The sequence below is a fragment of the Corvus hawaiiensis genome, chromosome 5, assembly GCF_020740725.1.
Source record: "Corvus hawaiiensis isolate bCorHaw1 chromosome 5, bCorHaw1.pri.cur, whole genome shotgun sequence".
NCBI lineage: Eukaryota > Metazoa > Chordata > Aves > Passeriformes > Corvidae > Corvus > Corvus hawaiiensis.
The window spans coordinates 58,699,744-58,726,003 of NC_063217.1; the positions used below are offsets into that span (position 1 = coordinate 58,699,744).

At 42.8% G+C, this 26,260-nt stretch overlaps 1 protein-coding gene across 10 annotated transcripts in view; it reads left to right on the forward strand.

Annotated features, from left to right (window-relative positions):
- The window catches only part of ARHGAP24 (Rho GTPase activating protein 24), a 184,716-nt gene extending 168,656 nt beyond the window's left edge, over positions 1-16,060 (forward strand). For all 10 annotated transcript variants that reach the window (XM_048304522.1, XM_048304523.1, XM_048304524.1 and 7 more), the window contains 5 exons: positions 8,016-8,148; positions 8,897-8,970; positions 9,380-9,501; positions 12,020-13,091; positions 15,330-16,060. In XM_048304522.1, the coding sequence (XP_048160479.1) occupies positions 8,016-8,148; positions 8,897-8,970; positions 9,380-9,501; positions 12,020-13,091; positions 15,330-15,573 (1,645 nt within the window). In that variant the 3' untranslated portion in view covers positions 15,574-16,060. The remainder of the gene's footprint in view (positions 1-8,015; positions 8,149-8,896; positions 8,971-9,379; positions 9,502-12,019; positions 13,092-15,329) is intronic.
- The last annotated feature ends 10,200 nt before the right edge of the window (positions 16,061-26,260 follow it).

A 26,260-nucleotide genomic window follows, 5' to 3' on the forward strand; every position in this document is an offset into this window, starting at 1 on the left:
TACCCAGGTTCTCTCTATTAATTTATATTTTGCTGGTTCTCATACATCAACAGTAAGAGACTTTTGCAGTTAGAGCAGAGCTGACATTTTTGTTCCTGGGGCATGGAGCACAATGGAATACAGGTCACACTTCCGTAGCAGTGCTGGTTCACTGGCTCTGGCTGGGAGAAAGACTGGCTGCTGTCATCAGTGTTGGAACTAACACAAAGAGCTGATGTTTGAGGAGTTAGCCATTTTTCATACTCACACTTTTTCCATGTGCAGGTGCACATAAGTCAGACAAAGACTTCAGAACATGTGAAGATGCTTTGAAATACATATGCAGGCTTGTGTATATTTTTGTGTGATAAATTGCTGTTAAATAATTCTTCTCTTTATGCCTTCATAGCCGATTTAGTAAAATACGTAACATAGAATTAAAAGCAAAAGCAAAGGTAAGATCATACACCCATGGTTAGTACTCCTTTAAAGCGTCATCTCTGTTTTAAGATGGTTGTACACCTTAAATCACCTTACAGGTGTTGGGAGATGGAGTTCAGAGGCACAGATCTGCTCTTTGGCCCAGAGTTCAGCTGCTGTCCACGGTTCTGTGGAGACCCTGGCCTTCTTTCTCCCCTCTTGCCTTCCTGTCTGCACGCCTTTGGCAGAGAAGAACACAGAGGAAGCCCAAGTAGAACAAATACAGCAAATTAGAAACAAGAACTGGAATAGCTTTGCTCAAAAGAAAATGCAGCCATGTTTTGAAACACAAAACATACCTGAGAAATGGTTGTACTCATGCGAGTTAGCAGCTGGATGTTCCAATACTGAAGTCAGTTATAAAAATGCAGTGGAAAAAGCCTTCACTTATTAATTTTGATCTTGATCTTATGATTGGAATAAGATGTTGCTGAAGAATCATGTATGAGAATGGAACAAAATTTTTCAAACTCACAGACTGAGAAAACCCTGTGTCTGATCTGAAACATCCAGCCCCCCAGACCCTATCTTATAAAAACTGGAACATCATCATTTCTTGCAGTATTGGAAAGGTGAGGTGCAGCTGCTACAGCTGAAAACTGCTGAGGCCTTTCATGTGAAGAAAAACACAGCACCTCAAAATTGTGTGTCAGTTCAGAAACAAAAATCAATAAATACCTCACTCCTCTGAATGTATCTGCACATATTGTGAAATTTGCTTTAAGGAACTAGCAGTGCAATTAGGCAATCACTCATACTTGCTACTATTTGAAATATCCTTGGTATTTCCAGTACAGCTCCACCTCTGTGTAAAATTGCCCCCTCCAGGGAATCTATTTTCTTTGCCCTTGGGGTATTTGCTTCTCTCGTCCTGTGTGGCTTATGTTTTACTTATAAAGTCCCTCATCTCCTTTACAAATCATACATTTGTAATGATACAAAGTGAATTATGACCATTTGTTCTGTAAAATTAGCACAGAGAATATGGCACTGCATAAGGAAAATAGCATAAGGACTTGTTCTCCAGTTTTTACCTAGGAGGGATACAAAGTTGGATTTCTCTTTTTATATTGCCTCTTTCCATCTGCTGTTCGTCACAATTACTACCAGATGACACGTGAGATAAGATTGCTCAAGGAGGAAAAATATTTGAAGTGTCACTGAAACAAATATTAATTAAAAAATTAATGTGATGATACATGTGGCTTGGATTTTCATAACTATTACTGATGTGTATAGTTCAGTAGTTCAGAAGAGCTCAAAAGTTTCATAGCCAGCATTAGTGTGCATGGACAGGAAAGAAGGAAAGTACAGAAATGCATATTTAACAAAGCATTTTACTATGACTATGAATTCCTCTAAGGAAGAATACAGTGTATTACAGGATAAAATGTTACTGCTCTGGTCACCATTGCAGTCAGCTGAGAAAAAGGTACCTGAGTTGATAGTATGTGATAGCTGGGAAATGGTAGCTGTGACTCACTGGAGCCATGTAATCCAGAATGTAAACTGGTATGTTCCTGTGCATTTAATCACTGGGATTGTTGAAGCAAAATAAGACAGTGACGAGGATGAGGTGACAAGGAGCACATGCACAGTTCTTTTTTTCCTCCTGAGGCAAAGAACGCTTTAAAATTTTGGTGAATGCAGGAAATGGGACATGTCTCAGTGGGGCCGCAGTCTGCATTGGCACTGTGCAGATGGCAAGTAGAAAGCACTGGTTGTAAAAATTGTTCTTTGTTTTCCAGATCCAAGCCTGTACATAAGAACTTGTTTGGAAGCAGATAGTTTCCTGCAAAGAAGGGGCTTTATATGTCTTCCTACTGGCAAAGTGCACTAATCCCTAAAACTGCACAGCACATTTTTATGTGAAATGAAGTCTTTACTCGAAAGCTTGTTCCTGCCAAACACAAATGGCCTTAGGCCTGTGAAAATTCCTCTTTGTTTCTGCCTGTTCCAGACTTTCTTCCCTGATCCTCTCAATCTGCTCATCAGCTATACCTCTGGACCCACTTCCATGTCCTTTCCAATTCCAGGCCTTTTTCTAACCGGCTAACGGAAATAACTTCTGCATATGTCACAACTTAAAAGACCTAGGCTAGTAATTAAATACACATTAGGAGACATATCTATTGTGATGCAGGGGTCATTAAATCAGTTTAATTGGTATCCTGTTGTGTTTTTAGTTGGGTTTGTTGTCCTCAGAGTGTTTTTAGTTATTGGCAATGTGAATGAACATTTGTAGTTACTTTGCATGAATTTCTATTTCAGAAGTGGTTGGTTTGTCAGTTCTAATTAAAAAAAAAAAAAGCTACATATTTTATTTACCAATGACAAATGATTTCTTAGCCATGGTCACCTTTAAGAAAGGATGACATTTTTTTACTATGTGTAAGGTCTGAGAGAGTGTTTTTTTCCAAGCATTCACACCTGGGTTGCAAAATCTGTGCCTTTTTCTTCCTGTAAACAAGGACAGGTAGTTTATTTGTTGTGGGTTTCCATGTTTTTGCATATGCTTGCAATCCCTGAAAAAAATCTTGGAAAAACTTAACAGTTTTTCTGAACAATCTATCCAGCATATTCATGGGAGCTGGTAGAGGAAGCCCATCTGTTTCTTAGACCTCTGCCCACCTTACCTGAAAGCACTTGTGTCTCTCTTTAGGGATCTGTATTTTTCTAAGCAGTTTTTAACATCCTTCCTCATAGAGTTTATCTTTTTCTTTGTGCTAAATTGCACAAAATCCCAGCTGTCTTCATTGCTGTTTTTAAAGCCTTTATAAACCTGGATAAATTGGCTGCTGTTACAATTACTACAGTGGATATCTAACTTGGAAATAGAGTCTGCCAATCTTTAATATTCCTTGTGGACTGTGGAAGGCAGCATGCTTTGTAAAAATGGTGAGCACAGGGACAAAGGAGCAGGATAGGTTTGATTTATCTCTCTGTCTAAACCAAAAAATCAGAATTGAGCTCAGTTGATAACTTAAACTAGAGCCAGACTTCGCAGCAGCAAGGAGAGGAGAAGACTGCTCAGGGCTTAAAATGGTAAACACTTTCATGTATGTTCCACAAGTTGTAGGCAAAATTTAATCTGGTACTTAGATGAGGCACAGGACTGCTTGCACTCGATCTGCATTATGTAGGAAAATTATATAGAGTAATGCTTTGAAGATACCCACATAGGGGAAGAAAAATCACATAGACATTAAGTTAACCTGACCTTTGAATTTCTGAACCAAAGCCTGACTCCCAAAATCAGTCAGACTGGTACACAAACTGTAATGTTCTCCTTTGTTTTATTACCAGGACTCCTAAATTGAATTATAGCCTCACAGCTTGTTGTTCCCTACTGTTTGTTCTTCATGCAGACTGTTTATGTACCATCATGATCTAGAGCTATTTTTGGCACAGCATTAATCTTTCTGTAATGTGACCTTGCCTTGTTAATACTTCCTCTCACAGAGTTTATGAGGGGCTTGTTGGCTTTGCGCTCTGAAGCGCTGACTCCAGCTCTCTGAACACGCTGTCTGCTTGTCTGAGTGCGAGGGTTATGCCTGGATTTCTGGTGACCTGCTGGGCTTCAGTGAGATGGTTTATGGTAGAGAGAGTGAAAAATTTCAGGCAGTGTAATCGGTCTGACAGCCACTTCCATGGTGTCTGTGGTATCACAAAGGAAAGTGCTGTCAAACAGCAACGCCATGAGAAATATTAATGACAAAGTTCAGATGAATAGGGCCTTGAATATGGGCAGTCTGATGACTAAGGAGAGGCTGGGACATATTTGCATTTGTCATGCCTGTGCATGAGCAGTGTTGGAGTGGGGGGATGCTCCTTTGGAAATGCCACCATGAATGCAGTATTAATATTTTGGCGAGATAAGTCATCTTTGTCAGACCTCCCATCACAACATACCAAAATAGCTGTTCCTCAGCTTGCTGATGCTTTTTATGTTGCATTCAATTCCCCACTCTGTGCTTTGTCATTCCCATTTCAAGCTCGTAATTGTGCACTTGGAGAAAGTCTGCCTCAGTTAATGAGAGTTGTTCCAATTTAGATAACAGAGGATTTTCTGCCGTAATTGACATACTATGTTTTAATAAAAATTAATGAATACTTCTAATCTTGTTAATTATGAATGTGTAATCATGAAACACTTTGATATTACACAGTCAGATAGCAAAAGAAATATGAAGATCGGTGTAATCATTAAATTTCTGTAGCTGTAATGATTCTGGAATGTAGGCAAGGACGGTGCTGAAGGGGGAAATTCTGCCCTGTCTTAAACTGATCAGCTGTAATTGGAAGAAGTCCACAAGGAAAAGGTCTTCCACAGACCTGCAAAGATTCACATTTTAAAAACTACACCAATTATCCTCAAGGAAGAAATATAAGTGCTGTTGTTTGACTTAGACTGCGGATGGAGCACCGTAGACTAAAAAGGGGAATAAATGCTCCCAGTCCTCCAGTTCAGCACTTCTTTGAAACCCATGGCTGTCCTCTGTGGCTGAAAAGTGCTTAGTGGTATTCATGGACTGAAATACCCAGAATACAAATGCATTAGGACTGGAGTCTGGCATTTTAAAGTTTTCCTCTGTAATTTAAAGCAAAAAGTGGATAAAAAAATACTACATTGCAAGGTCTAAACAAGTCTCACATTCTGAGAGACGGTCTTTTAGTTACATTATTTATAAAAATACCGTCATTTTTGTACCCCCAGTTGCACTCAAAAAAGAAGGTCACTGGTTTTTGTCTAAATGTTGATTTAAAAATCCGATTCTTAAAGAGCTTGGCAAGCAGTTTTTGTCTGTGTATACAGACTGTGTGCATTTTGTTTGTCCTGCCAAAATTTGTATGGTAATTTCTGTACAGATAGACTAAATCCTAAGAAGTGGTCCCGTACAGTTAAGGGAAAAAGTAACTGATGTTCCATAATCTTACTTTACTACCCCACCATCTCGTGGCAGTCTGTGGTATTGCCTTAGAAAATAATAATTTAAAAATGAGTTTAAAATATTGCATGTGTGTCTCTGTCTATTAATTGCGACCTGGGTTTTTAATCCCATCCTATAAAACACCTTTCTGTATGCTTGTAAGTACAGCATGTGCTTCAGGAAGTTAATTTGAGAGCAACACTCCCCAGTTTCCTTCCTCCTCAGCATGCTGCCTCCCCATTTCTCTCTCAGTTCTTCCATGGTAGATCCACAGTGTTTGGCACTCATTTTACCTCTCGCAGTGATAATCTAGCGGTATTTCACACTGAAAAAAGGAAGTTTATAAATTGCATTCATTTTCAGGGCTTCTGTCCCCTTCTTCAGCCTTTTTATCCTTCAGCTGCTGTGCCCTCCAGGAACAAGTATTCCACACAAAGGACTGGTGTGGAGTTGTTCTTACATACTACAGGAAGCATGATCCTGGCAGTACAAAGAAGGGAAGATGTTACTGTGTAATCCCCTTACTGAGAGACCTGTGTGCCAACTTCTAATTGTTCTTCAGTAATTTCCCTCACTTAACCTCCTTGATTCTTGTATTTTGGAAAGACCTCTCCAGTTTTATGTAAATAGACTCTGGAAAATGTTGTTAAGTTCTTCAGCTAGGTGCGAGGAGTTTCCTTGCTTAAATAACAAAAACAGTAATAATAAAATCTTCAGAAAGGCAATCAGTGCTGAATTGGGAATAGGTAGAACAGAAAGGTTAGAGGCCAAATCTGAGCTAGCATTTGAAATCTCATAAAAGAGTACAATCATACCTAGTTCCTTGCTAGTAGTTCCCCACATTTGTTATATATGCATCCAAAAAGTGCAGTAGGGTAAAACCACGGTTTTGAATTGAAGCCACTCTACATCAAAGGGTTGCAATCAAGAGATTAGAATTTGAACTCTCTTTAGAAATGTGGGTTTGCATTAGTACTTCGTAGAGTTTCTCTAGAAAACACTTTTTTGAATTTGGGCTGGGAATTATTCATGTTTGAATTAGAAATATTTTCTGCAAATTCATTTTGAGGAGTTTGGTGGTGGTGAACATTTAAATATATATAGTGCTTTATTGTCTCTCTTCTTTTGTTTTGACATACCATACCACATTGCTCTGGGTTGTTCTCACCATTCTTGTTAAGATTTAACTTAGTAAAAGCCATTACTGTTTTAACAGATTATTCCAAAATAATGATTAACATACCTCTAGCAAAGCTTAAGTGCATCAAATACCAATGGTTCCCTTTGAGACACTGTGAGTTTAAAAAAATACTCCACGTGTGAAGTCTCCAAAGAAAAAGAAAATATGTAACAATGCATAACATAAAAATACATAACATTGTAGGCATGTGTGTGCATTTTCTGTTTCTTACTAATGAAACTGGCAAAATTTAGTGTCCCCTTCTTTGATTTTTCAGAAATCAGAGTGGAAGATAGCAGCTTGCAGTACAAGTCTTTATCTGAACCAGGGAAAGCATGTAGAACATTCCAGTAAGGATTTGAATAAATGCCTGAGTAGCTAAACCCAGAGATGGAGCCAGACATAATGCCAAGAGAGCTTTCTTCATGCATTAGCATGTGCCTTATATGTAATTTCTACTTACTTATTTTCAGATAAGTACTCCGAAGTTGTAACTTTACCCACCACAGAAACATTGAAGCCAAGTGGGATTGCCTACTCTGAACTTGTGATTTCAATCCTTTTCCTCGTGTTCTTACTTTTAGTGTGCCTGATAAACAGCTGAGGCTCCTACTAGCTGTATCCAAAAAACCCTTACATTTCTGCAAGCGCACTTATGGGAAGTATGTCGTATCAGGTCTTTGACTGTTGGCCCTGTGATGTTACCTGTTGTGCAAGCATTCAGACACTTTCTGTTTGGTGCCTCAGCTTACTTGGTACAGGATAGAGCTAAAACTCATCTCCCAGGGATTTGAGGTTCCGAGTGTAAAGTATATCCAGGTTTTCAGTGTAAGAGTACAGCTAAAAGGCACAGTAGTCATTTTGTGGGAACCCACAGGAAAAAGATGCATGTCAGGGAAAGAGCTGTAATTCCAATAGGTAGACTTCAACTAAACACCTGTGGTATATATGATTTCCTTTAAAACCTGCTTCCTGAATACTGATAGCAGAGGAGGTGGTGATCCACTGGAATTGAGACATGCTGGGCATGTTTTGGGAACTGGGGCCATCTCTAGTAGGAGAATAATCCCCACTGTGTAAATGTAATGCCTGGTTTCTGGCTCAGGTGAAAACAAAAAGTGTGATTTAAGATGAATTTTGCATGTCTGAAGGGACGTGCTTGTCAGCAAGAGCCAGGATCTATCTCCTCCATGCCTGTCTCTGCACTGTAATTATTTATGGTAATAAATCATTGGAGTTGACAGACATTTGCCTGTGGGTATCCTGAGTTATTCATAGGGCAAAAAAATCCAACAAAAACCAGATTACAGGTGGGGTTTGTAAATGTATTTATTGCTGATGAGTAAAATGTGGGGTGACAATGGAAAAGTGGCAGGTTTTAGCCTGTCAATGTCACAGTATCATCCTGATTCACATTAATGACTTCTTGTATTCCACCCCAACAGCAACACAGATGTGCACACGGTGGCTTCACTGCTCAAGCTGTACCTAAGGGAACTCCCAGAACCAGTCATACCATATGCAAAATATGAAGATTTTCTTTCCTGTGCCAAAATGCTCAGCAAGGAGGAAGAAACGGTGAGTTGGTAACTCAAGTAAGATGAAATAAAAGGCTGTTCCAGTTTTCAGGAGGAGAGAAGCTGGTGGTTGTCCTAATTTAAAGGAACATCTATTAAATGAGGCAGGTTTTGTAGGAAAATTGTTGCCACGTGGGTCCTTTGGAATTCTAAATAAAGGTGTGTAGCATAACCTTAGCTGTATTTATTGCATGTCACTGAATCGAGTTCAAGTAAACATCACTGTAGCCAATGGCTTCCATTTTGCATGGAATAGACTTACATTTCCATGGGTTAGATTCTGAACTATAAAAGGAAGGGTCTTGGTGGTTGCTGCTCAATCCTTGCTGTTAAGTCAGGAGTCATTTATTAGTCAGAATCTAGTATGGACCTGAACTGGGTAAAATAACCAAGTAGTTTCTTACAGGAAATGTCAGCTAGTTCAAACCAGAATTGTTTCTGGAAGCCTTGTTGTCAGCAGGAGGAATGGAGCTGCTGGTCAAAAAAAAAAAAAAAAGAATAAAAGAAAAAGACATGATGAAACCAAGATATTTATTTTCTTGTTTATTTTTTTCCAGAGCTAACTCTTGTTACCCAAATCCAGAATGGGTTCTACAAGCTGTTCTGATCATAACCTATATTTAATGCTGCAGTTTCAGTGGTGTGTTTGTTGTCTTGCAATTGGAATTGCTGACTTTTTTTTTTTAATCTGATAAAGTGTTAAAAAACTATGCTTACTCACTCTTTATTTTTCCTTATACCTCTTAAAGGGCCTGAAAGAACTGGTGAAGCAAGTGAAGAGCCTGCCAGCTGTCAATTACAATCTGCTGAAATATATCTGTAGGTAAGTGCTCTTGCAAGAATATCACAATGGTATTTATAGGTGTGAGCTGACAGATAGACCTGTCTGTGGATGTGCCCTGAAGGAACAACATTACTCACACTTGGAGGACTGGTGAACTCAAGTGAAGGTGCTAAAGCTGTAGATTTACTGCATGACTAATTAGTAATTTGCTCTATCAAGATTGTGACTTTCTTTCATAAGCAGGCAAGGAGTGCAAGAAAGTAGAAGTGAATATATTTTGTCCTCTTGATAGGACACAGTGTTTCCCATTTCTAACTGCGGTTACTGGCTTTGTTTACATTTGGAATGCAGTACTTAAACTATGTTAAGGAACAATTACATGCTTTGACTTTTTTTTTCTTTAATTTCCTCCTTACATGTTCTTTAAGGACCTCTTTCTTCCCCACAGATTCCTTGATGAAGTCCAGTCGTATTCAGGTGTAAACAAAATGAGTGTGCAAAACCTGGCTACAGTTTTTGGCCCCAACATCCTGCGCCCCAAAGTGGAGGATCCTCTGACGATCATGGAAGGTGAGCTTACTGTACATAACTTGTAAGGGAAAAGAAGAAAGGTCTTCAGGTTTATTACCAGCACATACCAGTCCATGCAGTATATGCAGTAAGTTTCATATATCTGTTATATAGAGACAGAAGTTTTCAACCTGCATGAGCTTTTGGGTTAAATCTTGAAGGTTAGTATAAAAGCTACTGAAATGTGCAGCATTGCAAACAGACTTTGCCTGAGATTGTTCTGCCCTGGCAACTTCACTAAACATGGACCTTCTCTCTCAAAATTTCCTGCTAACATGGCATGTTCTTGCTCAGCTTGTGCAGTTGGAGTGCAGTTAATATTTTACCTGTGGTTCTTGAGGACGAGGAACAGTTCAGGTTCACACTGCAGTGACCCGTGTAGAACCCTCACGAGGCAGTTGTATATTACATGCCTTCCTGAACAACAGGAATCAATTTACCAGCTGCATGCTCTCACTTACAGCCATGTTCAGCTGTAGCATTTTGCTGTGTTTAAGATAAAAATGTGGACGTGACCAAGTCCTCCTATAACTTTCTTCTAGACTTAATCTTTGTGACTTTAACTCTCCATGAAGTACACGATGCCTTTTCTGCCATCAAACATGTTTTGTTTAATGTGTAGGCTTTACTCAACTTTCTCAAAAATTTAGGGCTGTAGGCAGACTGTGCACTGAAAATGCTACCAAAACTCAAAAAAAGCAGTTTTCATAGTTTATTTGAGAGTGTGTGGAATTACTCTTTTCCTGTGAGTATGATGCTTTTTCTCTTCCCCAGATACAACAATGCCCTGTACACTTTGTTCGTTTACTTGTTTTTCTAAAGTTTTTCATTTCCTCCTTCTTCCCTTCAATTCTTACCACAACAGCTATGTTGTTGTGAACAGAAACAAGGCATTTCCAAATCATGTATGAAATCCGTGAATACTGTCTGAGCAGCTCTCCAGCCTGCTTATCAACAGCCCTAGAATTAAAATGATGGTGCCTGTTGCAGGAAATGGGATGGATGCTACATTCGCTGTATGAAAGCACATACACTTTTTTAACTAGTGAGAAACGGGTTTGATTAAACAGATCTATGACCTTTTAAGCACACCTTTAAGATTTGACATAAGACAGTGCTGATTTGCAATTGGGCTACACATACTTAAATGTGTATGCAACAAAGCCCCTATACACATTGATTGGTGCTCATGGCCACCCTTCATCATTTCTCTTTGCTTTTTGGAAGATGCAGAGTGCTTTTCCTGCACAACTGTTCAAAATCAGCCATGCAGTTACAGGGAACCATATTTTTATGATGGGGATGAGGAGTTGGTTTTGTTTGATTCAGCAGAGATGGGGAAATTTTTTCCTGTCAAATGCAGTCATAAAAGTCACCTGAAGACAATGCAATGTTTGTAGTCAGGTTCTGCACATAACAGGTAATGTTCTCAGAAGGAATGCAGCTAAGTATGCCATGGGAGTAGCTAAGTGAATTTTCCTACTGCCTAGTTCTAATGTATCATTTTGCCTTAGCAAACAAACGAGTGAGAGCACCTAAAAAAGATGTTGAGTACCCACATTGAATTGATTCTTGGTACTTGTATTTTAAAAGGGTGAGATACAAAATCCAGAGTATTACAAAGGAGTTGATGTTAAATGATTTTCACAGCGGGAATTTATTGATTAGAAGAGCACAGCATGCCTCCAAAACCTTTGTAGCAGTTTAAAAATGAGGTGGTTATTGTAACTACCTTGATCTTGTTCCTGAAATATTCTTAATAATCCTTAATAAGGGTCTGCTTAGCAAAAGAGTTGCACATCTTTATCTTGCCAAGTCCAATTCTAAATGCTGGTGTGTAAAGTGCAGTGCAGTCAAGTGGTGTGCTTTAAGAGGAAAGGCGGCCGCCTGTTAGAGGAAGCAGCAGGCTGTGGTCCTGCATTATTTCCATAGTGTGCTGTAATGTGGCATAGTTCTCTGGCTGCATATAGTCTCACCATGGAGTGGTTAAAGGCATTCACATTAAATTAATTCTCTCTCATTACTGCACTGTTTTGCTTCAGAAGACTAAAATGTCTGTTCCAGCAGTGTAAATCCCTTGCCTGCCCATTTGCTGTTTAACTGCCAAGCACAAGTGCTGTCCCAGAATGAGACCTTGGTCTTAAAACGTTTGCCACATTGAGTGGAAAGACATCATTTAGAATGATGTTACCATGTTCTGCTCATTATCTCCTCCTGTGGTCTTCAGGAAATGCAGTTACTGTCACAGTAACAGCTTCTTTGCAAATGTTCCTGTTGTTTTTAGGGGTCTGTGAGGCCTTGCTAGCTTGGTGTGATGGAAGGAAGAGGTAATGCTGACGTGGCCCTGTAGCCAAGAGGCACTTCAGCCTTGTTAAACATTCTGGGTGTTACACAGATGGATGCATTGTGTCAATGTTTGTGTAAGCTGAATGTTTGCTAAGTATTTGTGGAATCTGATAGATAAAATACGTTTATGCCTTAAATAAAACAGGCCATTCACAGCCGCGTCTCCTTTCAGGTACAGTAGTAGTCCAGCAGCTCATGTCAGTGCTGATTAGCAAACATGAAGAGCTGTTTCCCAAGGATATAGACCCTCAGATGGGACCTGAGGTATGCAACAACAACAACGAAATTCCAAAGAAAACTACTGCAGGGCAGCTACAGAACAAAGAGAACAACAATACCAAGGAGACGGCAGTGAGGCGCTGCTCTTGGGACACGCCTGAGTCTCCCCAAAGGGGAAGCATGGACTGTGAGTCTCCGACTGCTCTGCCAGGTAGCAAGACAAATAGCCCCAGGAACAGCATCCAGAAACCAGATGTCACCAGGAGCCCACCACTCATGGTGAAAAAAAATCCTGCTTTTAATAAAGGTAGCGGCATAGTCACCAACGGGTCCTTCAGCAGCTCTGTGGAGGGCCCGGAGAAGAGCCAGACCTTACCAAACTGCTCCCTGCAAACCAGGAGAACATCATCCCTGAAAGGGCCGGTGACCAAGATGGGGACACACAGCGTGCAGAACGGAGGGGTGCGGATGGGCGTGTCCAGCACAGACGGGCACAGCAGCACCCTCGGCAGCCGGAGCCCGGGCTGGGCGCCCAATGGCTACGTCACTCTGAGGGACAACAAGCAGAAGGAGCCATCGGTGGGTGAGTCAGGCCAGCACAACAGGCTTTCCACCTATGACAACGTCCACCAGCAGTTCTCTATGGTGAACTCTGATGACAAACAGAGTGTGGACAGTGCCACCTGGTCCACATCCTCATGTGAAATATCCCTCCCAGAGCACTCCAACTCCTGTCGCTCATCCACCACCACCTGCCCTGAGCAGGACTTTTATGCGGGTAACTTTGAAGACTCTGTTCTGGATGGGCCACCACACGAAGACCTCTCTAACCCGGGTGACTATGAGAACAAAAGTGACAGGAGGAGTGTGGGGGGCCATAGCAGCCGAGCCACCAGCAGCAGCGATAACAGTGAAACGTTTGTGCCCAACAGTACCAACAACCACAGTGCTTTGCACAGCCTGGTGTCCAGCTTGAAGCAAGAGATGGCCAAGCAAAAACTAGAATATGAGACAAGAATAAAAAGGTAAGGTAGTTTGGCTCTTTGCCATCTGACTGCCTTTTGCAGAGTAAATCCCACTTTTCCCTCTCGTGGCTTGCACTAGCTGCAGTCACTACTGTGTCACTCACTAGGTGCTTGCCAATGGGTTTGTCATCTTTCAGTGTTGACATTGCTTCAGTGATACTGTGACCCAGAAGAGTTTGTTTCCGAGCAATTGTTTGCCATGGTTGTGACAGGTTATCCTGTTGGTGTCAAAAGTAAAGCCAGAACCTTGTGAGTGTCTGTATAAAATCTAATTAACAAAATCAGTAGGCTCTCACAGTGTTTCCGTTAGTTCACGCCTGTTCTCCAGAGAAAGGCAACTGAGTGTCACATTTCAGTGAAAACAATTTTGTGGCATATTCAACCTGTACTTTTTGGGACTGGGGAGACTGCTGGACTCCTTTCCAGTCCTCATTCCTCTTGAGAAAGTGCAGCATCTGGGAGTTAACTCTACTCGTGGTGCTGTCTTTGCTCTGCTGCTGAGCCTTTCCTTCACAGCTCATACCTGTTAAAAGAGAGCAAGGGAGGGATGTGTCTTTGTCTACAGATAGTGCCAGCTCTGCTCGTACAGAGCGAGATTGCTAGGGTGGGTGGTTGTAATGATCAGTGAATAACCTCAGAGTCTGTGCTTAGCATTAATTAGTGCACTCAGCAGTGCAGAGCTGCACTCTCTTTGTAATAAAGGTTCTTCAGTCAAGCTGTTCAGGACTTTCTGTTCTCACCTCTGTTCAAGTCTTTCTGTTCTCGCCTCTGTTACACGGCAGCTCTGTGCACTGGTACCTCTGGCACTGCAAGTCACAGATCACAACGTGTGAGAGCTGCTGGCAACAGCAGCCAGTCAAAGTGCAGCACATGGAGTGTTGCAGTCTTTCACCTGCATCACTATTTTCAGCACAGTGTGCAGTGTAGTAGAGCACTTCAGAGAGAGTTTAATATATGTGATGGCTGTGTGTTTAGTACCACTCACACCACAGAGTCTATAATGGTTTGATTTGGAATGGACCTTAAAGATCATCCAGTTCCAAGCCCCCTGCCATGGACAGGGACACCTCCCACTACACCAGGTTGCTCAGAGCCCTATCCAGCCTGGCTTTAAACACTGCCAGGGATGGGGCATCCACAACTTCTCTGGGCCACCTGTACCAGTGCCTCATCACCCTCAAAGTAAAGAAATTCTTCCAAACATGTGATCTAAACCTACTTTCAGTCTGAAGCCACTCCCCCTCGTCCTATCACTACAGCTCCTGACAAAGAGTCTCTCTCTGGCTTCCCTGTAGGCCCCCTTCAGATACTGGAAGGCTGCAAGGAGATCTCCACACAATGTTCTCTTCTCCAGGCTGAGCAGCCCAGTCTTTCTCAGCCTGTCTTTGTAGGGGCTGTGCTCTAGTCCTCTTAAAACTTCATGGTCCTCCTCTGGACTTGGTTCAACAGTTCCATGTCCTTCTTATGCTGGGGGCACCAGAGCTGGACACAGTATTCCAGGTGGGGTCTCACTAGAGCAGAGCAGAGGGGCAGAATCCTGTCCCTCACCCTGCTGGCCATGCTGCTTTGGATGCAGCCCAGGACACAGTTGACTTTCTGGGCTGTGAGCACACATTGCCAGCTCATGTTGGGTTGTTCATCAACCATCACTCTCAAGTCCTCCTCAGCAGGGCTGCTCTCAATCTCTTTCCTACCCAGCCTGTAGGTGTGCCTGGGATTGCCATGACACAGGTGTAGGACCTTGTACTTGCTTTATTGAACTTCATGATACACATATTTACAGATACATGCGGGTCCATACTGGCAAATAGATGCAGCAGGCAGATCAGCTGAAGAAAGGAGACTAGCAGTGAAACAAAGGCATTCAGGGCACTGTTCTGACTTTGTGGGTGACACTACTGCAACTAGCAGCAGCCGAGTGTCAACACTTCCAGAAGTAAAAGGAATAGTTAGCCTACTCCTGGAGAATTAGATGGAGCTGTTTGCTTCTGTGCCTTTTGCTGTTCAGAGGCATTTTCTAAATCAGCTACCAAAGAGGCATTTTTAATAAGCTACCAAAGTGCTTGCCCTGTGAGAACATTTCTTTGATGAAGCCATTGTTTGTAGATATGCCCATCAAAATTTCAGTCTAAGCTTTATAAATGAAAAGACATATGAATTTGTTGGTGGTGTGCATTTCTGCTTGAGTAAGTGAGGAGTTCTGCTCAGGAGCTGTCTGCTTTTATTTCCTTCATGCAGCTTGGAGCAGAGAAATCTCACCCTGGAGACTGAAATGATGGCCCTGCATGAAGAGCTGGATCAAGAGCGGAAGAAGTTCACAATGGTGGAAATCAAAATGCGTAACGCAGAGCGGGCGAAGGAGGATGCCGAGAAGAGGAATGATATGCTGCAGAAGGAAATGGAGCAGTTTTTCTCTACTTTCGGAGAATTGACAGTGGAGTCTCGCAGACCAGAAAGAGGCAACACCATCTGGATCCAGTGAGATTTGGAAGCATAGACTGTGGGACTTGAGGAAGGGCTTGGGGGTATTATACTGTATCAGGTGGCTGGTCACCTGTCTGAGGCTAGTACTCAACAAAATGTTACAAACCCTTGAAGGAAGAAATCATACATACATTAAGCACTCATATCTACAGTGTGTACTTACCAAGTTATACTCTTTGAATGCTTCATGAGACTACTGTCAAGTGTTACAACTGGATATGTGTATATAAATTTAAAAACCACCTTAGAGCAAGAGATGTATCTGAAGAAATATTTTAATGCAAGTCTTGTATTTAAACTGGTAAATTGAAATGTTGTTGCAATCAAGCTTTATATAAAGGCTTTTCTCCCTTGCACTTAACGTAATAAGCTATTTTTGGCATTGTGTTACCATCAGCTTATTTTGTATATCAAATGGGCTTTTTTTGTTTTTGTTTTGTTACCCCTTTTACTGGGGAGTGAAGATAAACAGATCTGTTAAGGTAGATGTGTGGATGGCTAGCCTTGATTTGCGTCGCTTCCAAACAGACAGCAGGATGAGAAACTCAAGTATGCCGTGGGCAAAATAAAGCAGTACTGGTTTCACAGAACTGATGGCCAAGGGAGAAAGTTCTGGGGCAGCCCTATTGTAAAATAACACCAATATGAAGGATATTAAGTCAGCCAGATTGGGGACAGTGGCAATGGGGTAAACAGCTGCTTGTTTGGGAACAAACCTGGGTGGCCAAGTAAGAAGTTGGGAGAGGAGAAAGGGGGACTTAAGGAGAAGTTAATCACATGACCAGAGCTTTTTGGTGTACCCTGAAGAAGCCCTGTGCCTGATCACTGCAGTTCAGAGCAAGGATATAAACCAGTTGTTCAGACCGTATTTGCGTCTGACTTACCTCTGTACTCTGGGTGAAAGTGAGTCCTTCTTGTAGTGCTGGTGAAGGTGTACACAGAGAAGTTTAACTGGAGATTTTGGTAGCCCTATCAGTGTGATGGGTATGGAAAAAATAACAAAAAAATGTCCGCAGTAGAAGTTACTGGGGCAACTAGCAACGGACAGTAAATAAGGAAAAAAATACACCAACATATTCACCACTTGTATTTACTGTGTATATTAGCAAGGTATCACACTGTCTGAATGCTTCAAGAGATTACTGTCAAGTGTTACAACTGTGACAGTGCCAGGCTCTCGGCATCACCAAGGGAGCACCTCAAGGGAACAGCCTGGAGCGTCACAGCATACAGAGTGCCAGTGGAAAAGAAACACCAGAGCCATCCTGAAAATTAATAATTTGTTTGGCATCTTTAAATACAGTAAGTATAACCAGTGTTTTCTACGCCGTGTTAAGGCTGTTTGGTTTTAACTTTGGGTTTAGGACTGTGAGCAGTATGATTGGAGGGGGTTGTTGAGACATCTTGGCTTCCCTCTAGTGTCTCTTAAATATATTGCAATTATTTTTTCATTCCAGTTGAGAGAGAATGATGAAGGCAGCTTCAAAGAATCTTCTTGGTTTTAGTATGGATATGAAACAAGTATTAATTGGATGTGAGAATTATACTGGGAAGCAAACATGAGGTTTTAAATTTCAGAGAAATACAGAGCACTACATGTGGTACTCAAGGACATCAGTTGTGCCTGGTGATGTTTAAGAGTTCCCAGTCAGGGCAGCTGTTGTACTGATTGCTGCAAACAGGTCTGGTGCGCCTCCAATCTGTGTGTAAATCAGAAAAAGTCAGACAGGGAGAGATCAAGGTATGTGGTGCATGTTTTACATCAGTTAACAGTGCTCACAGCACGTACCCACAATGGTGAGAGAAGGAAACAGATTACGATGTTAATTCTGATTTTTTAAATTGAATGAGAGACCCTGGTAACTGATGCAATAAGCTTCACAATTTAAGCAGTATCTGACATCTGCTGATGTGACATCAGAGTCTCTGAGATAAGTATTTTCTTAACTGGAATTCCCTTTTTTTACAGTAGATGTACACAGTAGTGAGTGCTTCTGTCAAACCTTGCGTTAGGCAGGATTTGTCTGTTTGAAACTTGACTTTGCCTAGATTTAAAGCTTGCCTTCATGTTTCGAAAGGCATTTCAGTCAGGTCCTCAAAGAATGTTCAAATTCCAGTTGTATGGCTAAGCACTGACACCCAGAGTCCTTGCTTTGCAGTCTGGAACAAGACTTTACCTGACTGACTCTGCAGAAATGATTTAGACAGAGGGGGTACTTGAGCAGGCACAGCAAACTTAGAAAATATCACTGACATTCTTGCAACATCTGTAAGACAGTGGGCCCCATGGAAAAGAAATAGGGACTGATTTTTGGTAGATGTTTCAGAGGTGTTTATTTCTCCACCCGCATGGCCGGGGCTCTGCCGAGGAACTGTGGCAGTCACGGGACCCGAGGGTCCTTGCCCCTGCAGGGGAACACAAAACAACCAATGGGGAACGAGGCTGACCAGGGGCAGGGAAACCCCCTAGGTCCTGCCTCTACCCGGGGCCCCTGTCCCCCTGGACCCCACGCCAGGGGGGAGGAAGCCCAACACTTCACCCTTTTATTAAAAGAGATGTAAAACTTAACATTGAAAACAACTGGATAGACATAAGATAACAAGAACAGTTTCAAAAGAAAACAAGTCACCCTCCTGAGTCTCTAAATGTCCAAATGGATTTTTTTTTTTTCCTCTGGAACATCTTAAGGTTGGCAGAAGGGAGACAGGACACATGCTTTGTGGGGAAACTGAGGCAGGAGAAGGTTTCTTCCATTTGTACCTGTTGGAACTCTAAACAAAAATAGTTAATTTCTTCCCTCTCCTTTTTCATCCCCGCCCTCGGCATCGGAGAGGAGTTGTAGGGAAAGGGAATTGTATAGGGAAGCCATGGGGTGAAAAACTGATTAGGAATAAACTGGGGATGGGGTCAACTTAGGAAAGGGTTCATATTGGGTATAGGGTAAAAGGGGAAAGTAGGCTGTGGGTAGGGAAATTGCTGGGATGGATATTGTTTATAATTTTGTGCATAACGGCTGCCTTTGACTGGAATACCTCCAGGCCCTGTCACATGGGTTGCCTGTGGGCCTTTTCTTCCTTGTACTATATCAAATTGTACAACTTCTCCATCTCCTACACTTTGCAGGTAATTTTCAGGGTTATTCCTTTTAATGGCGGTTCTGTAAATGAATACCTCTTCCTCTGTATTGTCCCGTGTTATAAATCCATAGTTGTTTTTTTACATTGTACCATTTCACAGTTCCTGTGATTTTCGTGGCTACAACTCCTCCTATCATGTGCTTGCGTGTTTGTCTTGGCTGCTGGTCCCACATGGCTGCTGCCTCACCGACTCCGACATCTCGGCCGGGCCCCCGCGTTGCGGCTGCTCCGCGCTCTCCAAGTGGCTCTGTTCCAGCGCGTCTGGGCGCTGCGCGGCCCCGCGTTGCCATCGCCGCTGGCTCCGTGCCCTTTGAGCGGTTCCGCTCCGCAAACTCCACGCTGCTTTGAGAGCGGCCCCGTTCCGGCTCGGCGCTGCGCTGCGCGGCTTCTCGTGTCGCTGTGGAAACCGCCGCTTCTCCCTCCGCAGGGCTCTCCGAGCCGTGTGCTCAGAGCGGGCTGCCACACCGACCCCCGGTTCCTGGCTGCTCGTGGCCCGCGGCGCCTGCGGCATCGCTCCCTCGCTCACGGTCGAGCAGCTGGGGACCCCGAGACAGGGATGGGGTCTGCAATAAGGTGCGTGCTCCCGAGGGGGCCGGGCGCATCCAGTGCAGGCACCTCCGCCGGCACGAGTAGAGGAGACCCTGTGGCTGCAGTCACGCGCCCCTGGGATGGCCACCACGCGGTCTCAGCCATGCGATGACGGTCATCTTCCGCCACAGAGGTAATGGGACCATGCAAATGCTCCTGAAGAGCTTCACTGATTACTGGAGATGCACGGAGGAGTTCTGTCACTAGTGCATGTTTTGATTGAGCTATTAGCTCAAGATCTTGGACCAAAAATTCCAGTTACCAATTCCAGGAGGTTCAATATCAAAAAGTAAGTCTCGAGAAATATAAAAGAAAGTTTTGAAAAGCCAGTCAAAAAAGTGTTCTAGATATCCCGGAGCAAGTTTCCTGTTTTGCTGTGCCAGGATTTCTTTAACTTCTAGATACGTTTCTTTCTGCGGCTTAGACAGCCACACTTCCCACGATTCCTCCATAGTCCAGAGAGAACAGCCAAACAAAAGCAAGAAGAGAAATCCAAAGAGTTTACTCACAAATCACAGTCGCTGTCTCCAGGGATCGATGTCCTTTCCCAGCATCTTGCACCATTTGTTGCAGTGGGGATTCTTGCAACATGTATAAGACAGTGAGGCCCGTGGAAAAGAAATATGGACCGATTCTTGGTAGATGTTTTCAGAGATGTTTATTTCTCCAGCTGCATGGCCGGGGACTGCCGCAGAACTGCAGCAATCACGGGACCCGAGGGTCCTTGCCCGCGCAGGGGAACACAAAACAACCAATGGGTAACGAGGCTGACCAGGGGCAGAGAAAGCCCGTGCCTCCCCCCTGGGGCCCCTCTCCCAGGACCCCACGCCGGGGGGAGGAGCCCCAACAACAACAGATGTCCATTCCCATCATGATCCATCCAACGTACCCCACTCCTCTGGTGAGATTGCCGCAGCATTTAGGCTGTGGTGATAAAGTTTATTTGTGTTCTTTAAATGGTCATCTTCATGCTCCTGTTATGTCCTAGTTCTTCAAAAGCACAACGTCCATGTTGTTTCTTATGCTCAGAATCTAACACTTGATAGATACCATTCCTACGTGGCCCACAACTCGTGTGCTGCTCTGTTCCTTTTAGCATGTCCAGCCTGTGTGTGAAGTGACCTCCTGGGGAGGGCATGCTGATGCAGCCAAGTGGGCAAAGAATAAAATCATGCTCCCTCTCATTCAGTGCAGTGGAAAGGGGCAAGATTTATTCACAAGATTAAGCTTAATGAAGACTGAGCCCAAAGGCTCTGAAAAAAACTGTAAGGATTTCACACAGTGCATTTGTAGATCAGTGTATCTCATAAAGGTAGTTTTTAGGATTCTTAACTGCTAAGGTGTTGAATCTAATGGAGACAACTGGTTTTATCACCAGTTTGTGTAATGAAACAAGTGAGGTCATTACAGGCCAAGCTAACAGTGTTACCTACTGCAAAAGAACACTGAGTTTCAAGTATCAATTAAAATAAGGTTAATAAATTTGCTTTCAGCTCTTCCTCACAGGTCTGTGAGCTCCCCAAGTTAATAATCTATTGTATGAGTTCACTGGACAGCTCCAAGCTGAGAATGGCAGAGCAGCTCAGCTGTTCTAGCACATTGTCCTTCTGCGTCACGGGCAGCTCACCAGAGACAAAGCTTTTACAATTAATCAGCACAGATGGTGGGAAAAAAATCTCTTGAGCTGATGGCCACCTGGTCCAATCTCAGGGTTCACATTACATCCTAAAGCATGATTTCAGGACAGCAAACACGAGCAGGCTAGACTTGAGGGACAGAGAATAAGAGAGGGATGCACACTTGCCACTGTTAATCCCATCTCTGACCACATCATCGGAGCACTGGGACGGGTGCTCTTACTTTTACGTGTCTTTGCACCGCAGACTGGAAAAGTGGCAGACACACCCCATAACTCTTGAGTGTTGGATTCTGGTGTTCTGCTTTGAGAAGCTTTTGTCTCCCCTTCTGTTTATGAGAGTCCTGCTACACATTTTTGGAGTGTGCTCTGGTGGTGCAGAATAAATGAAGTTACTACACATCTGTTCCACATGTTGTTATTTGAGCATCTCAAACTCAGCAACTGAGCATCAGTTTCCCAAATGCAAAGATTAATAAATAAAATGCCACGTTAAATAATACGCAACACTGGTGTGTTAGGTTTTCCTAAGAACAAAGAGGGAAGGAGCTTGCTGATATTACTGCTCTTAAGATCTGTAAGCAGTACTTGATCTAGTAGTTAAAGTGCTGGTCCGGAAATTTTTGAGAAAGATACAATTTCCTAAAAAAAAATTTAACAAGTATTTCTTGTGTAGCATCCCTACAGGGATGGAACAGAGACAGGGTAAGGAGAGAATGAATAAGCAGGTACAGTGATTTGCACATTTTGACAGCCCAGTCAAAACAGTGAGTTGCCTCCAGCTGCTCTACATTTGAACACTTCCTGGATGAAACTCCTAATTAGTTTCTTTTCTTACTCTGGATTCCCGCTGGAGTCTGTCCATTGAAGAGGAGAGTGTCTGCAGAGTCTGTGCCCCTGGCAAATCTGCAAGGAAGTAGAGGAGATGGAAAGGGGAGATGGGCAAATAGACGTACTTGTGATGTGGGCATGCAAAAATAGAGGAAACAGATGGGAGAGATGAGGAAAACAAGGAAGTTAATATACCTGAAATTGCCATGTGTAGGTGGTAGTAATTTGCCCTCAGTTAAGAGCCTTCTTTCTGAAAGCTTGTCTCTACAAATGGGTTACTGTAGTTAATGTTGTGTTACTCTTTCAGAGCTTTTTTGGCTGTAAATTGCTTTGTGGGCTGACACCCGGAGCTGGGTCAGCTGTTTCACAGCTACCTGCCTTGCTTTTGTCAGTCCCGTGTGCCAGCAGCGAGAGTTCCTGTGGGGAAACACCCAGCAAGGCCCTTGCTGCTGAAGCTGATGGGAAGGAGGGAGCCCAGAAGGGCAGCCAGTTCCCGTGGGCTGCTGGCCCTCGCTCTGGGAACAGCTAATGGCCCCGGACTGTCATCCAGCATCTCTGGAGCAGTGCTGCTCGGGAAGTGAAATTCCTTGCGGCAGATGCCGTGCTGATGCAAATTGCCGTAGCTCTGCAGAGGTTTAGGAAGCAGTGGGAGATGCTGAGAGCTTTCCCTGCCAGGCTTTTAGAAGCTGTCATAATGTGTGTAATTACAATTAGCCTTGGTGATCTAGTTTTATTGGGAAAAGGTTTGTCAGCAGTAAAACAGGTTTCTTTAGTATACCAGTAATAATGGAGAGTGCAAAAATTTTTTTGAGGCCAGAAACATGATCGTGATGCAAATGTATTCCTCGCTTTTTCCCAGAGGGATCCAGGATAATGAGCTTTATATGCAAGACAATTCCACTTCTGAATCTTCTAAATGCAAGAACAGAAAATCCCTTCTACCTCTGTGCATTTCTCTCTTCATGTGAAAGAGGTTTAAAGTGATTAATGTTCAGCAGGACTTTGAGTTTAAAATACTATTATGAGCATGGCTGTAATTTTTTTAAGTGTCTGGTATTTAGGAGGTGACTTGGCTTGGGACCAAAATAGGTAGTTTTGAGCGCCAGTATTTTCTCTGTTGTTCACGTGACAAAGCTGAAATCTTGAGTTCTCGACCTTAACATTTGCTGAAATACAGTCTACAGTTCAGTCAAAATAGTAGTGACTGTTGCATGTAGCACTACTTGCAAATCAGTTTCCTAAACTGTAACAAAAAACGTTCTCCAAACCTTCAGCATTGCTGAGTTATTCCAGTAAGTGGTATTTTTAATTGCGCATTCTTTGTATCAGGATGAATGACGGAACCTGGAGTTTGGCAGAGCAGGATGACAAATGTAGTGCTGTTCCCACTTTTAACCTAGACTGAGCACTCTGGTGAGGTTTTGCTTAATTTCCTCTTGCAGATGTGTGCCTTGTGTAACAGTGAGACCTTACTCAGGGAAAAAGTTCTGTGTGGAAAAAGTTACAAATTCACACCTCCCTCATTCCACAGTAGTTCCCATGAGCAGACATGCCTTAATACTAACAGTGCATGTGGCTAATGGATATATTTGTATAGTTTAATAGTATTAATAGTGAGTGTATCACAATTGACTTAATTTATATTCTTCTGTCTGACTGGAGGGACCTACATCAAAGGAGGCTGAAATGGAAAGTAAGCAGGGTATGAACCATGGCAGAAATGAAGCACCTCTGGAGGCAATTCCAGAGGCCATTAAGAGAACAGTTCATGAACTATTAATGTATTTCTGTGCTGCCGGCTAGGCCTGTTTTTCCCAGGGCCCAAAAGCACACTAAGCTATTAAAAACCTTGTCTAACAAGGAAAGAGGTGGAGACCTGCTAGTATCTATGCAGGAGGATATGCTGAAGCAAAGATGGGCAGCTTTGGATGCACTGGAGCCAGCAGGAGCTGGGTAAATTTGCAGTAGTTTGCAGGACCAGGCACACATCCCAGCTGAGGTTCTCAGTCCCCAGTCCAGCCAATATGCCCATGTGCCAAAGCAGGCTGCACTGGCTTGGGCACACAGCAGCGTACAAGTACTGCCCTGCTAATTCTGAGGCCCCAGTGCTTTTCCTTCTCTGTCTCTCTCCCAGCTCTGTGGCCACAGGAGAAAAGGTGAGGCAAGTGGTCTTGAGCCTCGTTTGAAGGAGGTGGTGGGTGGAGAAGGGAGTGATCTGCCTGCTCACCTCATGCCCAACAGGTAAAGGAAGCTGGGAAGACACGAGTTTATGTAGCTGCATCAGTATCTTGCCATGGGCACTGAGAGATGAGCCCCTGGCAGCTGCTACCACACGTCAGAAATTATAGTTGTCATTACAACGAGGGAACTGAGGGGAAATCCGTCTCCATTTTTAAATATATATATTTTGGGAGTAGTTGCTCAGAACTTTGTTCTTCTGCGTGGATTCTGGGTTCTTCTGTATTGATTATACCCACATTAGAGGTACGTGGAGTGTGGTGCTGTGGATTAATGATGTGACAGGTTTTTGTTCCCTGACAGTTTCTGGACAATTTTTAAGAAAATGTAAACAAATTACTTGTGTTCTACTTTGCTGCTGTTCAAGTTCTACTGTCAAGGCAAACAGGAAGAAAGAAGGAAAAAAACAAACAAAACCCCCAGCTAGAGCTGTAAGTATCTGTTTCTTTGTTTAAACCTTATAATCTCAGTGGACCTGTATAAACTCTATTCTTTTCAAACTTAAAATTCCAATGTACTGAAGCACGCCTCAGGCAAGTCCTCCTCTCTGCTGCTTTAGTTATGCTTTGCAGTACTTAACAATAAACCTCGTTGTTGCTGTGGGGAGCCAAATCCACTGCAACTCAGCAAAGGCAATTAAAAACGCAGGTTGGCAGGAGACTAATGTCCACATTGATGAACACAATCAATAGGCCTGTTACAAACATTGATTTCCTACCTAGGAATAAAAAAATTATGAAATAGTCAGTTGTGAATGTTAGGTATATATTTTGGATTGATTTTGATATTAAATACCTACAGAAGAGGGATAGATAGCTAATAGGTGTGTACTGAACACATTAAAACAGATCAGCAGAATGATTTGGCCTGAGAAGCTGGAGTTGAATCAGTAACCCACCTGAGGACAGCAATAATGCACCACCTTCATGTGTGTGATGGCTGACACTGAGGGTGGTGGTGTTTAACTCAAAGTCTGTGATGCTGCAGAAATACAAATCTGCTGTTGTCCTCTATAGTCTCCCCTAAATCATTCAGAGCCTAATTAAAGGCCTTAGATACTTAATAAAGACTTGATTTTGGGATCAAATGTGGCCTGCAATCAACAGAAGGTGGCAAACAGAAACTATCTTCCTTCTTGGGCAAGGCCCAGAAAACTGGCCCTGATCTTGACAACTTACTGGTTGTTCAGTGATTAATCTCTGGGCATCTACTCTGTCAGGTTTATTTCCTTCTTCCTGATTCTTGGCACTGCTTGTCTGGGGGAAGGTTGGTTTGCCTTGGTGTTCCATGTGTTGGGGCAGCAGGCAAGGTACCAGCATAGGGGCTTGACATAAGTTGTACAGCATGTGTAGTCACTTCATGGAGTGTGGGTGCTCTGGGGCAGGGCAGGGGTTTCAAGAAAACCTTCACTACTGTACAGCCATCCTAGGATGGAGGTATCTGTTATGGGGTTTTGTATTTAGCTGGTTTTTATCAAGACATCACTAAGACATTATCAAGAATTTTACTCTTCTGCTGATTAAAATATTAGCTATTGGGAAAACTGACAATATTTAGGATAAATCTCCTAAATCTCCTGGTCCACAGGTGGAAATACTGCAGTTGGAATTTTTTTTTGTATTTTGGTGTGCCTTTTTTTTTTTTTTAAACTTTGCTGAATGCACTTTTGCTGAACTCTTAACACTGAAGCACCACTTAACAATGAATATTGCCTAAGTTCTGATTAATGCATGGGATGTGTGAGATGGGGACACAGAAGGCAAGAGAGATCTCCTCCTGCTAGAAGCGGTGTAGCCACAAAACCCTATTCTTAGCACTGCAAAAGTTTTCAGGTGGCTTATCCTGCACTGGGTGCGTATGGACACGCTGCCACAGCTATGACAGTGCTGTGCAGACAGAATGTCTTAGCTTTTGCAGACTATTCAGTACTGAATTGGCTGGTGTGGTGAAGGAGGAGGTGCCAATGCATCACAGGATACAGGGCTTGTAGATCAAGTGGTAGAACTAAGAGCTCACTAATTCAGAGGGAGACTGCCCAGGAATTTAGAGTTAAATGCAAAACTTTCCACCCTATCTTTTTTTTCTTTTTTGTGGATGTGGAGGGCAACTGAAAGGCAATAAAGTGAAAGAAAGATGCAAATTTGTATTAAGGCTGGAGTGTCTGAGATGATACAGTATTGGGAAATTTCTGTGTGCTGAGCAGTGTGGTCTGGTAAAACAAACCCTTTAAATGCTTCTTGGAAGATAGCTCCAG